At 41.8% G+C, this 14274-nt stretch overlaps 1 protein-coding gene across 5 annotated transcripts in view; it reads left to right on the forward strand.

Annotated features, from left to right (window-relative positions):
• Positions 1 to 11589: 11589 nt before the first annotated feature.
• The window catches only part of SMYD3 (SET and MYND domain containing 3), a 736966-nt gene continuing 734281 nt past the window's right edge, over positions 11590 to 14274 (forward strand). For 2 of the 5 annotated variants that reach the window (XM_087424454.1, XM_087424456.1), the window contains exon 1: positions 11591 to 11806. In XM_087424454.1, the coding sequence (XP_087280580.1) occupies positions 11643 to 11806 (164 nt within the window). In that variant the 5' untranslated portion in view covers positions 11591 to 11642. Of the gene's footprint in view, positions 11807 to 14274 lie in introns of all 5 variants that reach the window. The other 3 variants (XM_087424455.1, XM_087424453.1, XM_004439574.3) reach the window with 3 other exon arrangements.

Here is a 14274-nt window from a genome sequence, read left to right on the forward strand (position 1 = left end):
GTTAGTGTATAGAAATGCAACTGATCTTTGTATGTTGATTTTGTACCCTGCAACTTTACTGTGTTTTTTATTTCTAATAGTTTTTTGGTGGATTCTTTAGGATTTTTTATATATAAAATCATGTCATCTGCAAATACTGACAGTTTTACTTCTTCCTTTCCAGTTTAGATCCCTTTTATTTCTTTTTCTTCCCCAATTGCTCTGGCTAGGACTTCCAATACTATGTTGAATAAGAGTGGCGGAAGTGGGCATCCTTATCTTGTTCCCGTTTTTAGAGGGATAGCTTTCAGTTTTTCACTGTTGAGTATGATGTTAGCTGTGAGATTGTTATATATGGCTTTTATTATGTTGAGATACTTATCTTCTATACTCATTTTATGGAGAGTTTTTATCATAAATGGATGCTGGATCATGTCAGATGCTTTCTCAGCATCTGTTGAGATGATCATGTGATTTTTATTTCTCATTTTATTAATGTGGTGTATCACATTGATTGATTTGCATATGTTGAACCATCCCCACATCCCTGGTATAAATCCAACTTGATCATGGTGTATGACCCTTTTAATGTATTGCTGTATTTGATTTGCTAATATTTTGTTGAGGATTTTTGCGTCTATGTTCATCAGTGATATTGGCCTATAATTTTTTGTGTTGTCTTTGTCTAGTTTTGGTATCAGAGTTCACTTTGTAGAATTGAGTTAGGAAGCCTTCCCTCCTCTCCAGTTTTTTGGAACAGTTTGACAAGGGTAGGTATTAAATCTTCTTTGAATGTTTGGTAGAATTCTCCAGAGAAGCCATCTGGCCCTGGACTTTTGTATTTTGGGAGGTTTTTGATTCTTATTTCAATCTTTTTACTTGTGATTGGTCTATTCAGATTCTCTATTTCTTCTTGATTCAGTTTTGGGAAGTTGTATGAGTCTAAGACTTTATCCGTTTCTTCTAGGTTATCCAATTTGTTGGCATATAGTTTTTCATAGTATTCTCTTATAATCCTTTGTATTTCTGTGGTATCTGTTGTAATTTCTCCTCTTTCATTTCTAATTTTATTTATTTGAGCCTTCTCTGTTTGTTAGTCTGGCTAATGGTTTGTCAATTTTGTTTATCTTCTCAAAGAACCAGCTCTTAATGTCATTGATCCTTTCTATTGTTTTTTTAGTCTCTATTTCATTTATTTCTGCTCTAATTTTTATTTTTCCCTCCTTCTACTGACTTTGTGCTTTGTTCTTCTTTTTCTAGTTCTGTTAGGCGTAGTTTAAGATTTCTTATTTGAGATTTTTTTTGTTTCTTGACGTAGGCCTGTATTTTTTTTTTTTTTTTGAACTTTTTTTGTGTGTGTGTGAGGAAGATCAGCCCTGAGCTAACATCCATGTCAATCATCCTCTTTTTTTGCTGAGGAAGCCTGGCCCTGGGCTAACATCTGTGCCCATCTTCCTCCACTTTATATGGGATGCCGCCACAGCATGGCCTGACAAGTGGTGTGTTGGTGCATGCCCGGGATCTGAACCCCGGGCCGCCAGCAGCGGAGCGCCGCACTTAACTGCTACGCCATGGGGCTGGCCCCCAGGCTGTATTGCTATAAACTTCCCTGTTAGTACTGCTTTTGGTATAGGGTATGTTCTTAATAACATTTAGCCAAACCAGTTCTTCCCAACTCTTCTACTGTTGTCATTGGTGTACCGTTCAATCTGGCTGGCAACTCGGAAGCTGCTTCTTTCTCTTGTCATTCCTATCCTGCTGTTACGTAATTTGCCTAACCTTTATAATGTCATTCAGTCTTCTTTCTCACCGTTTTCTTCCTAGTTCTATGCCTTAAGCCTCAATTTCTCCTGAAGCTTAACTGCCTCTCTTTCATCTTTCAATCCTTCTTGTTTATTATTGCCATATTAATCTTTCTAAACATCTATTTCACCATAGACTCTTCATAAAAAACAGTGATAATATTTAGGAGGCTTTGGTTTCCATATGGGTGATAGTGGCATCTATCTCTTAGGGTTATTGTCAGAAGGAGTAAATAAGTCAAGAAAGAGCTTAGGAGAGCAGCTGACAGAGTGATAGCTATAAATGTTGGTATAATGTGTTATCTTCCCCTACTCCCTCCTATATAGACAGCCTATAATGGAGAGGCTCTGTGCTCCCTTCGTTCTGTAGTCAACTAGAATTAAAAATAAATTTACAATTGTCTATTCACTAAAAGATGTAAATAATGAAGCTTAATATATGGAGGTAGTTGCTCATGGTAGCAGTAAGGGGCCCCAAGAATTTGCTATTAAGATTAGTCTTCTTGTTACATAGTAAAAACCCAGAGGAGTCAGTAGTGTGCAAAGCCTCTGGAGAGGGCAGCTAAGTTAACTAAAAACTTAAAATCCATTATAATTAGTAATTAGAAGTCGGGCCAGTTTCAGAGAAGTGGTGGAGGCAGAACCCTGATGGTGGGTGTGTGTGACTTCTCTTGTGATAACTGTCTGTGTAGAGAAAGAAAAAGGAGGATGCAGAGTTTGAGGTGGGTTCTTCTGTTTCTTCGTTTAATTGTTTTAAGATGAGACATTTAAGCATGTTACTAGGTTACAAGAATGGAGTCAACTGAGACATTTTAAATATAGCTCAGAGGGATTAACTGATGGTTTTAGGAAAGTGGATGGGGTCAAAAGATCAGAGAAGTACATTTAGCTCTTAGCCTAGATAAAAGGAGTTGAGTGTGGATGCTAATATGAATATATGTAGGGGTCAGAAGATGAATTAATGCCTTACAAGTTCCATACACTCTGGAAAACATCAGGCAGGGTCGCTTCAGATAGAGTGGAAGAGGGGACTTGAGAATGACAAAGATTTGTTAACTGCTGTGGGCAATCAGAAAGGGAGTTAAGGAGAGGCTCTAAATAATACACAGGGTCTAGCTAAGGATGAATACCAAATTTATATTGGTATTATAGTCTATACTACTGTGTAATTTTAGGACTGGAGCCATGGAGGATATGGACAATTAGGTTAATAAAAGGTAAAAGTTGTATATTAAGGAGATTAGCCTTTAGGTCTGTGCATATGATTGATTTCCGTTATTTATAGAGTGAGAAATTAGTCAGACATTCAGTGTCTTTCAGATGGGATGGATGCAGCCTAAGGCAGTGGAGGTGTGGCCAGATCTCCTGTTTCGGGAAGCATAGTTGACTGATGTCCCCAGCATCCTCCCCCTTGAATCCACCACTATGCTTATGCCAAGGCTACACTTCCTATAGCTGCTCCCAGGCAATGACTAAGTATGGTGGAGGTACTAAGACAGGCCCCTTCTGGTGACACACAGAACTCCAATGGGCAATTTTTGCGCAAGGACTCCCTGTTGGCCTGGCTAAACCTTCCTTGGAATTTTTCTGTGGTCTGGGACTTTGTATCTACTCTTTCTTCCTTCCGTCTCTCCATCCGTAGAGTCAGACCTGCATTCGCAGTCTGAAGCACGTCCTGCCTTCTGCTTCCTTCTCTAAAACCCTTTTACATGTCTAATCTCGTCTTAGCATCTGTTTCTCTGCAGACACAAACTAACACAGGAGTCAGGAATGTGAAAGTAACAGGAAGAAAATGGTTGAAATAATGAAGCAAGTGTTAGAAAGCCACTTTTAAGCATTAAATTCTGATATTAAGATACCAGAGGTGGAGTGATTGCTGATGATAACAAGGTCCAGTACCAAGTAATTCAGGGTGAAGCACTTAAAGATATTTTGCCCAAGGGTTTTTTGTTTTTGCTGGTGGCTGAGGATAGTGGCTGATCTTGTTACCACACAAAGGGCACCATCTGCTCACCGCAAGTCAAAAGCCAATCATCAAGAGGCAAGATGGTGGAAAAGAAAGGGCATTTTATTACAGCTTGCTAGCAAGGGGGAAGACAGCTGACTAATGTCTGAAAGAACCACCTTAAGGGGGCACAAAATGTTATAGCAGTTATATAGGCTGGTGGGTTATAGGGGAGCGGGTTAGGAATGTTGACCCTCTGGTGTTACAGACTGGGAGTCACCACACCAGATCTTTCAGTTTTCATTGATGACAGCTGTCAGCATAGACAATGTTCGGGGGTCATCACATTCATAAGGAACTCAAAAGAACAAAGTTATCATCTTATCACAGCAGGAGGTACATGCACAAGCAGAGGTCGTAAAATCTACAGAGCAGTTAGATCTGGAGGGTGCATATCCAGCTGGGTTAGTCAGAGGTCATTCAAGGTTACAATAGGGTTTTTCTTCTACAGTATGTCTTCCCTTATGTCAACCTTGTCTTGAGTCGGTATTAATCATCCAGTTTGTTTGAATCCCCAAAATGTGATGAGTTTAGCAGAATGTTCAAATGGAATATTGGGAACATGCCTGGTACCTCCAAAGACACGTTTTCACTAGAAGAGTGAAATGAAGGTAATTAGGAGAGCTAAGAGCTGGAGTTATTACAACAGGAGACTTTCAGTGGTATCTAAGGATCTTTTTCTGTGTTTGTTTTGGGGATATTGATAACTTCCCGATAAGAAATTAGATATTGTTCTCTAGAATATATAAGAATGTAGTCAGTGTAAGTTCAGAAGGTGATTGGGACCAAAACAGGCATGCTCTATATTAGTGGGGTAAAAAAAATGTTCTGTGTTTTAGTGGGCTATGACCCTTCGTTCTCTGATCATTAAATTGTAGAATGGCATTTGGCAGGTTACTTATCTGGGCCTTGGTTTTGCACGTGCAAAATGAAAAGGATTTAACTATGTGGTCTTTTTCTTCTCTGTGATATTCTGTAATTATCTGACAATACATTATCAAAACTGTAAAGTATATCTCCTATAGGAAGGAAAATTCCTCCTTTGCTGACCACGTAAAGAAGATCTTCTGGAGAATGAAGTTAACATAGAGAAAACAGAGCTAATACATGGAAATAGGGAGACATCATTCTGATAATATTTGAGCCCCTGGCTTCAGCCATACCTGAAGCCATATACATGTTTAAAGCCAAGCAAATGCCTGAAGCCAATTTCCTTTTTTGTTTAAACTAGTTTGGGATGGAATTCTATCACTTTCAACCAAGAATCCTTATATAGATACCATCTTAATAGCACTTACCAATAGCGTCCCATTCCTACATTACTGCAGGGACTCTTCTGAGTCTAACTATAATTAGCATGCTCCTGAAGTGATGACCATGGCTGGTGACCTCCAAGCCATAAGCCTGGTCCTTTGGATTAAAAGAGAAGGAAGGGTTTTTTTTAGTTCCACACCCTGTGAGTATATTATTTGCACCATTCTAAGGTTTGAAAGGGGAATTCTAGTTACCTGATGAGACACATAATAGACTTTTAAAATAATCCAGTAATTCTTGGTTAAATGTTCATTCGGTTTATTACTAAAACTGCTGGGTAATTCTGTATTAAACATTTATAGCTACTATTTAATTTACCTCTTGCTCATAAAATAGTGTGTTAAACTTTCAATTATGGTTTATGGGGAATTGAGGCACAACATTCTATGCTCTCCTTGGTTTTTATCTGCTCATTAAAAGCAAGGATCTGAAAGTAATGGAACAAGTAGGATGAGAAAGTGTTGATTTTTGTGTATTTTTAAAATTCAATTTAGATTTCTGGTGAGAGCTAATTGTAAAGCAAATTGGTAAGGATTTTGATTGGAAATATCAAATCTTCTCCAAACTCAGAGAAAGATGGTCAGTTTCAAGATCCTACCCAGGATTTCCTTTTTATTTGTGGTATAGATCATAAATCTACTCCATAGATCATGAACCTCTCTTAACACCCTCCAGTTCTCTTTAAAAGAAACTTCTTCTTTTACTGTTTTCATACAAGAGAAATCTCCAAAAGAATTTGTTGAGTGCAGGATAAGACTGAGAGCCCAGGAATTCTGGGCTTCTGTTTCTATAATACATCTAAATCATTATATGGTCCATCCCAGGCAACTTTGAAAATAGTAAGAGTCAGCCATCTTTACCGTTTCTGAGTGGTCTTTGTATAGGAAATCTGGAATCTGATGCTTGTGATTCATCATTTAAGAATTCTGGAAAGCAGAACTGTCCATTTTACAATAGTTAATTAATCTCTTATTAAGAAAAAAACCCCTTCTGTTACTGAATATGTGGTTCTCATTATAGGATTTAATGAGTATTGTATTATTATGGAATTGTTTATTCCGTAGGTAGGAACAGATCCAGGTTTTGTGGGCCTAAGGCTTTTACAACGTTAGGGATCCCCCTTTTAAAATTGTGGAGATACATATATACATGTATACACGTATATATGTATATATATACATATATATGACACAAAACTTACCATTTTAACCATTTTAAGTGTATAATTCAGTAGCATTAAGTACCTTCACATTGTTGTGCTACCATCACCATTATATTTTTTCAGAACTTTTTCATCATCCCAAATAGAAACTCTATACCCATTAAAAACTAATTCCCCATTTCCCCCCTCTCCCTAGCCCCTGGTAACTGCTGTTTTACTGTTTGTCTTCAAGAATTTGTCTATTCCACGTACCTCATGTAAGTGGAATCATACAAATATTTGTTGTTTTGTATCTGCCTTATTTTACTTAGCGTAATGTTTTCAAGGTCCGTTCACATTGTAACATATTAGAATTTCATTCCTTTTTAAGGCTAAATAATATTCCATTGTATGCATATACTACATTTTGTTTATCCATTCATTTGTAGATGGACACTTGGGTTGTTTCTCCCTTTTGGCTATTGTGAATGATGCTGCTATGAACATTGGTGTGCAAGTATCTCTTGGAGTCTCTGCTTTCAATTCTTTTGGGCATTGGGGGACCTCTTTTAAGAAAAAGGATACACGATAGCCAGAAGGACCCAGAGGGTAGAGGATTTGTCTTCCTCTCCTACAATACAAACTGGATTTCAAAGAGAGTATGAACATAAAAATGTAATCTATTTTATTATTAATTTTTATTATTGATGATATGTCTAAGTGATAATACTTCGGCTATGTTGTGTTAAATAAAATATATTATTAAAATGAAAAAAAAGAAAAAGGATACGAAATAATGAATACAAATCTAAGTACAAAAGGGAATATTTGGAAAAAGTGACAAATTTTTAAAAGCTGATAAATACCACAAACATCACAAAATCCAGAAAAATAACATATATTATTATTAACTGTGATAGAACCCTGTGATACTTTTTCCCCTATATTTTTTGGCTGCATAGTCTTTGATAACTTCTTCATAAGACAACAATTTTATTTTTATATTTTATTATTTTTTTTTGTGAGGAAGATCAGCCCTGAGCTAACATCTGTTGCCAATCCTCCTATTTTTGGCCAAAGAGGATTGGCCCTGGGCTAACATCCGTGCCCATCTTCCTCTACTTTATACGGGATGCCGCCACAGCATGGCTTGACAAGCAGTGTGTCGGTGGGCGCCCAGGATCCAAACCTGCGAACCCCAGGCCGCCCAGCGGAGGGCGTGCACTTAACTGCTGTGCCACCGGGCCAGCCCCCAAGACAACAATGTTATAAGATCAGTCTCTTTGTTTTTTTTTAAGTGAGGAAGATTGGCCCTGAGCTAACACCTGTTGTCAATCTTCCTCTTTTTGCTTGAAGAAGGTTGTCGCTGAGCTAATATCTGTGCCAATCTTCCTCTATTTTGTATGTGGGACGCTGCCACAGTATGGCTTGATGAGCAGTGTGTAGGTCCACACCCAGGATCCGAACCTGCAAACCCTGGGCCACTGAAGCGTAGTGCGCAAACTGAACCACTACGCCACCGGGCCAGCCCCTAAGATCAGTTTCTATAGAGAGAATGAAGAGATAATTCAGTCTTTCCTCTAACATGGTTGATTGAAATTCGTTTTTTACTATCAGTAGTTTAAAAAACCTTCTTTCAGCCCTCAACTAATTATTGGTGATTCCATGTCTCTAACTTCCTCTGCAGTGTCTTACACTGGTGGCTCTTCTCTCCTAAGGGCAAGCCCCCAGGGGCTCCAGCCCTTTGATCTCCCTCCACACTGTCACAGGTCCAGCTCAGCCAGTTCCCTGAAGTGCCTGGTCCTTCCTCACTCCCTGAACCCTACCTCTGCCACGTTGGTCCTTGGTTGATGAGTGAAGCCTGAGTCATAGTGGTTCCCAAGCAGCCGCTCATTTAGATCCTTCTCCGTGGGTCAAAGATAACTCCGGATAATCATTGAGGGCTGTGGATATGGAGCCTCAAGACTGCCACCAGGGAATAGAGGACTACCCCCAGGCTAGGACAGCGCTCTGTGGCTTCCACGTATCTGAGGATACTTCTTCCTTCCTGTGTCCACTGAGGAAAACGGAGGGCTTTGGAAAGGGACTTTTCAAGTGAGGTACCCTGATTCTGAAGTTTCCTTAGTCTCTGTCCTCTGGGCCAAACAAGAGATAGTGAGTAACCTGCACGGTAAGAAAAACCCTCTTCATGGAGTGCACTACTTCCCAGTTCTCGGAGTTCTTTTCTTCCTCAGAATGGGGGCCCAGAGACCGTCAATTCCAGGCTCAGTATCCAAGACCCAAGTCAGGAAATATTTAAATAATTCCAACTTTACATTCTGTGGCTCAACATCGAGTTATCCTGGCTTCACATAGCATCTCAATAACTGAAATCTCACCTTCTTTTTATGCCTTGAACCTTCAGTTGTGGAGCTCATGGCTTCTCTTGCCGGTGCCCTTCTCACAGGCACACAGAACTACACTCAGATTCATGAGAGAAACAACCTAGGAGAATAGGGACTGAGACGCTGCCAGTCATTCATCTGTCAAATCTCTGCATGCTAATTATGAGCAACACATTGTTTATGAGTGCAGGAAGATGGGAGTTTGCACCCCTGAAACTGTGCTCCATGTTTGTAGATACCTGCTGATGGAAATTCCTGATGCCCAATGCCTGCTTCTGAGATCAAAAGTCTTGGGTCTCTGTTGCCCAATACGGGTCCAAATAGAGACCTCTTCCTGCAGCCTCTTGGACACTGAGCTTCTCTGGCAGCATAGATGATCTATTCTAGCGTAAGCAGCTGGATCAGAGTCCCTATCTTCTCTTGGCTCTGGTGAAAGAATCTGATCCGTGGTCCAGGCATCTTCTGCCTGTCCTGGGTCCTGCTGTAACCCCAACAATGACAATAAACAGGGAACAAAGGAAAATAACGAAGATACATATTAACCAAATGCTGTGTGTAAACTTCATTTGGATTCTGAATCAAACAAACCAACTCCAAAAACAAACAAGGAAGGATTTATGAGACTATTAGAAGAATTTTGTAGGGTGAGAATGATGGTATTTTCTCCTCAACATTTTATTATGAAAAATTTCAAACATACAGTACAGTTGAAAGAATTTAGAGTGAACGCTGTATATCACCACCTGGATTCTGTCTTTAACATTTTACTCTACTAGCTTTATTACATACCTACCCATTTATCCATCCCTTTATCCATCCATTAGTGCATCTTATTTTTGGTGCGTTTCACAGTAGTTGGTAGCAACCAGCACTGCCAGAGCTCCTCCAGGTCTCTGCAACTCTGTAATGGGTGGGTCTCACGGGCAGAGCCCAGGTCTTGTACTTGCACCCCAGCTGCAAAAGTGACTGGGAAATGACGATATTGGTTCCATTTCTTTACCACCGACCAAAATAAGGGTGATTTACACAAAATGTCTCTCTCATAGAAATGTCCAACCAGGTGAACAATCCAAGGGTGTAGGGCTCTTCCTTTCCCATTCCATCATTTTCTTGGATATTGCTTTTTTCTTCTTCGTAGGAGATGGCTCATCATCAGTTCTACATTCAAGCTCTAGTCAGTGGGAAGTGAAAAACATACATATGCACAGGCCAGGAGGAAGACTGAAGGAATGGGACATTCCTCTAAGGTTTGGGGCAGTTGGCTTTCTGGGTCATGGGGAGGAGGAACAAGACATACGTTAGGGGAAATGGGGCATGTCTGGGTAGGTGGAGCCACATCCCAGAACCGGAAAGATGGGGTTATCCCATCTCTTTAGTAATTGGGAATATTCTATGGTAGAATTAGCCCTGGCTCTCTGGAACTCCTTATGACATGTTATTTAGTTCAGTAAACAATTTTTAAGTTCCTTCTATGTATCATGCTTACTGCTAAGCACTCGTATGAGATGGCTACAGTACTAGTGCTGGTAGAATGCTGTATGCAGGCATTATCTTATACTTACAGACTTAAAAGTTTTAACTTGAGTAATGATTCCTTACATTTGTACAGTGCTTTAAAGATTTTTCAAAATATTTTCATAGGCTTTATTGTCATCACTCTGTAAGGTATTATCATGTTCATTGTAAAGTTAATAACCAGGCTTAGAAAAGTTACCTAAGGTCACATGACAGAACTGAGACTCAGATCCATGCCTTTGAAATCCTGGCTCACTTTTCTTTTCACACCACCACAGCCACTTCTAGAATACTTCAGGAAGTGTCAAAAGCTGCCTCTCCAGGTTGTGGGAATCAGGCTACACTTACAGTGCTAGAGTATCACCCCACAGACTACTTACTAATTGCAAAGGTAAAATGTACCTTTACAATGAAGAGTTCTAGCAGCCCCTACTTTAACCTATGGATCAAACTTAGTGTTATTAACAGTGGGACAACCTGATATTACACACATTCAGACGCGATATGGTGCAATATGAAGTGAATAATATCATTTGTAGTGTTTTTGCTAAAAAACACTTGAATCAAATCAAGCCTCTAGACTCCAGCATCCAGATCTAGCTTGCAGTTTACAGAAACACAGGGAATAGAGGAACAAGTTAAATAACACAAGAAAATAACCAGATAAATACAGAGTGTGGAACATTTTACAAGACTTGTAGGTTGAAATCTTAAGAGTCAATGTATGAAAAAGAAAATGCACGACTTTTGATTGGATCCTGGCTTTTAGAAAAAGTTACAAAAGCCATTCTTAAAGTGAATATGGTTTTTGTTTGCTAATATAGAATAATCTTTTTAGGTGTGATAATAATATTGTAGTTTTATAGGATATTTATTCTGAGAAAATGCATGTTACAGTATTTAATTATGAAATGTTATGATGTAAAGTATTAGTTATGAAATGTTATGACGCCTGCAACGTATTTTCAGACGGTTCAACAATACACACATATATACACACATGGGGAGAGAGAATGAGCAGAAATGGCAAAATGCTAAGCATAACTTGATTTAGGTGGAGGGTATACAGGTGTTCACTACACTGTTCTCTCAACTTTCCGTCTGCATTAAAACCGTCATAACAAAATGTTAGGGAGGAAAAAATAGCGCCTCTGCAACTAGAAGGATGTGCAGCTATGACATACAACTATCCACTGGGGCTTTGGGGGGAAGATAAATAAATAAGTAAAATCTTAAAAAAAAAAAAAAAAAAAAATAGCGCCTTTCCCGGAAGAACCGGCTCAGGCACTATCAGCCTGGGAAACCCGGAGAGACTGCCAGGCTCCGCCTTCCTCAACTCTCCTGGCTCTCCGCTCGTCCCGTCTGGGCATGCGCAGAGGCCCCGCGCGCCCGCCCCGCCCCTCGGGCGTAGGTGTGCGCGCAGGGCGCATGCGCGCGGCTCCCGGCAGCCCGCGAGAGGCAAGCGGGACGCGGCGGCGGTCTGAGGCGGGGAGCTGAGGAGGATGGAGCCGCTGAAGGTGGAAAAGTTCAGCACCGCCGACAGGGGAAACGGGCTGCGCGCCTTGGTGCCGCTGCGCCCCGGAGAGCTGCTCTTCCGCTCGGATCCCTTGGCGTACACGGTGTGCAAAGGGAGTCGTGGCGTCGTCTGCGACCGCTGCCTCCTGGGGTACGTGCGGAGCGCCCTCGCCCACCGGAGCCCGAGCAGTGCGGGGGGCGTCGGCCGGGCAGCCCGCCCTGGGACTCCGCCTGGCCGTGGCTGCACAGGAGCTCGGCGGTGCTGTCGCGGTGCCCAGCCCCGCGCTCCCCCGGACGCGCGGTTCCCGGGGGCGGAGCGGGGCTCGCTGACAACCCCCGGGCTGCGCTGGGAACTGGGGGCAGTCGGGGGGCAGACTTTAAGGGCAAGCGTTGGGCCGCGGGCAGTGTTGCCGGGGCACAGAAAGTCTGTGTGCTGTGCGACAGGCTTCCTCGGTGCGGCTGTGGAAGTCACAGTTGGCGGGGGTGGCGGTGGGTGGCCCGGGGATGTGGATAAATCAGGCTCGCGGCTGAGGCCCCGCCGGGGAAGGACCCGGCGTGCAGGGGGCGGAAGAATCTTGGTGTTTGCGGAGCACTTGCTTTGGTCCAGGTTCTGTCTGGCCTGGGGATGCGAAGATGATCGGGACATCCTTAAGAATGTTTAAGGAGCAGATAAATGAGAGAGAGAATCAATTACAGTGTATCAGAAGGGCTGAACTAGGGTTGCAGTGCCGCGCTGTCGGAGTGTGTTCCTGAGGTTCCATGCTGTGCCCTGCTTTTAATGGCTGTGCAAGCAAGTCTGACCCTTAACCACCTATCTAGATGCGAGAATTCGTGTGCAGGTGTTTTATAAGCCTGGAACCACTGGGCCAGTGTGAAGTGCTGTGCGAAAGCAATTTATGGAAATATGTAATATATATGCACAGTCATAGGAATTGTGTTCAAGCAACCACTGTTACTGAGCTCCTATTATATGCCAAGGAGGAGGGCTCTGTTTGGGATGGGTGGGATGATCTTGTCTGGTACTCCTCTTCCAGACCTACTAGCTTGGGGTTGGGGCGGGTGGAGGTGAGCAGGTAAGTGCAAAGCTCAGATCAGTAGCTTGGCCATTAGTCTTACTATGTCCTTATTTGGTGCATAATTGAGGAATTTATTTAATTTTGTATTTTGAAGGTACCAAATAATAATTATCTGTTGCTTCCTGAAGTAACCATAAGAGCAACAACAACAAAAAATCTGTTGAGGGGAGAGCACCTTGAGGTTTTTGTAAACTGTATGGTTGAATACAGTTCATCACTTTCAAGATTGGACGTTTCGCTGAAGGCCTGACGTTGAAAGTCATAGGTCTTTGATTCTCACTCAAGGAAATTGGAGAAAGTTGGGCTCTTCATCCTGTTAAATCCTTTGGGGGTGTATCTAGAGTTTGAATGTAGTCCAAAGTAGAGAACTTGCTGTTTCTTAAGTCCTATGATATTAATTGATGGAGAAGACATGGGTAATCTTGGAGATAAAATCAGACAGACAAGTTATTTAGTACTTGGAATGGAAAAGTTTTAGAGTGAATACGTGATGACAGATTATTAACTGAAGTATCAGAGCTGAACCTGAGTCATACTACACGTGGAATTGTCCATTTTCCAAAATAGATTACACAAACCTGGCCTTTTGTGTGGGATGCTCTTGATTGACCATGCTGTTTCATTACTGCTGTCACTCATTTTTCTTATCGGCAAGAACTGTAATGATTAAAGCAAAAAAAGAAATTTCGTGAAAGGGTATTGGGGAGTTCTCAGCACTGCTTTATTTATTTATTTATTTATTTATTTATTTATTTATTTATTTATTTATTTTTGTGAGGAAGATCAGCCCTGAGCTAACATCCATCCATGCTAATCCTCTTTTTGCTGAGAAAGACCGTCTGTGAGCTAACATCTATTGCCAATCCTCCTCCTTTTTTTCCCCCAAAGTCCCAGTAGATAGTTGTGTGTCATAGTTGCATGTCCTTCTAGTTGCTGTATGTGGGACGCGGCTTCAGCATGGCCAGAGAAGTGGGGCACACATCAGCATGGCCAGAGAAGTGGTGCGTCGGTGCGCGCCCAGGATCCGAACCCAGGCGGCCAGTAGCGGAGGGCCCGCGCTTAACCGCTAAGCCATGGGGCCGGCCCACAGCACTGCTTTAAAGTCTGGAGAAAACCTGGCTCTGAAAATGAACAGGAACCAAGGAAAGTTCCACAGTCAGAATTGCACTTCAGAAGTAGTTGGGGTTGGGACCTGGGGAGTACATCACTTCTGATGGTACCTGGTAATACTGGGTTCTGCAGCATGTACCACCAGCACCGGGACACTGGACACTGCTGCTACTCTTGCCACGCTGCTGCTGCCTGGGAAGCTGGTTATTGCTGGAAAGTAGTTTTCTCAACCATGCTTCTTGTGATATTAGCTTCTGGTTTAGAGTCCTCAGTGGGTGTCTTGGATTGCCTGAGCTTAGGTCACTGCCTGCACCCTAGCTGCGCAGGAAGTTGAGAAGGTGAGTATTCGGCCTTTTTGGCTCTTAAGAAAGGAGGCAGGCTCTACTTCCCACCAATATTCAGTTAATGGGGAAAATCACCAAACGTAAACATA

Source organism: Ceratotherium simum, chromosome 36, assembly GCF_057802395.1.
Source record: "Ceratotherium simum simum isolate JZ-2026a chromosome 36, ASM5780239v1, whole genome shotgun sequence".
In the NCBI taxonomy this organism is placed as follows: domain Eukaryota; kingdom Metazoa; phylum Chordata; class Mammalia; order Perissodactyla; family Rhinocerotidae; genus Ceratotherium; species Ceratotherium simum.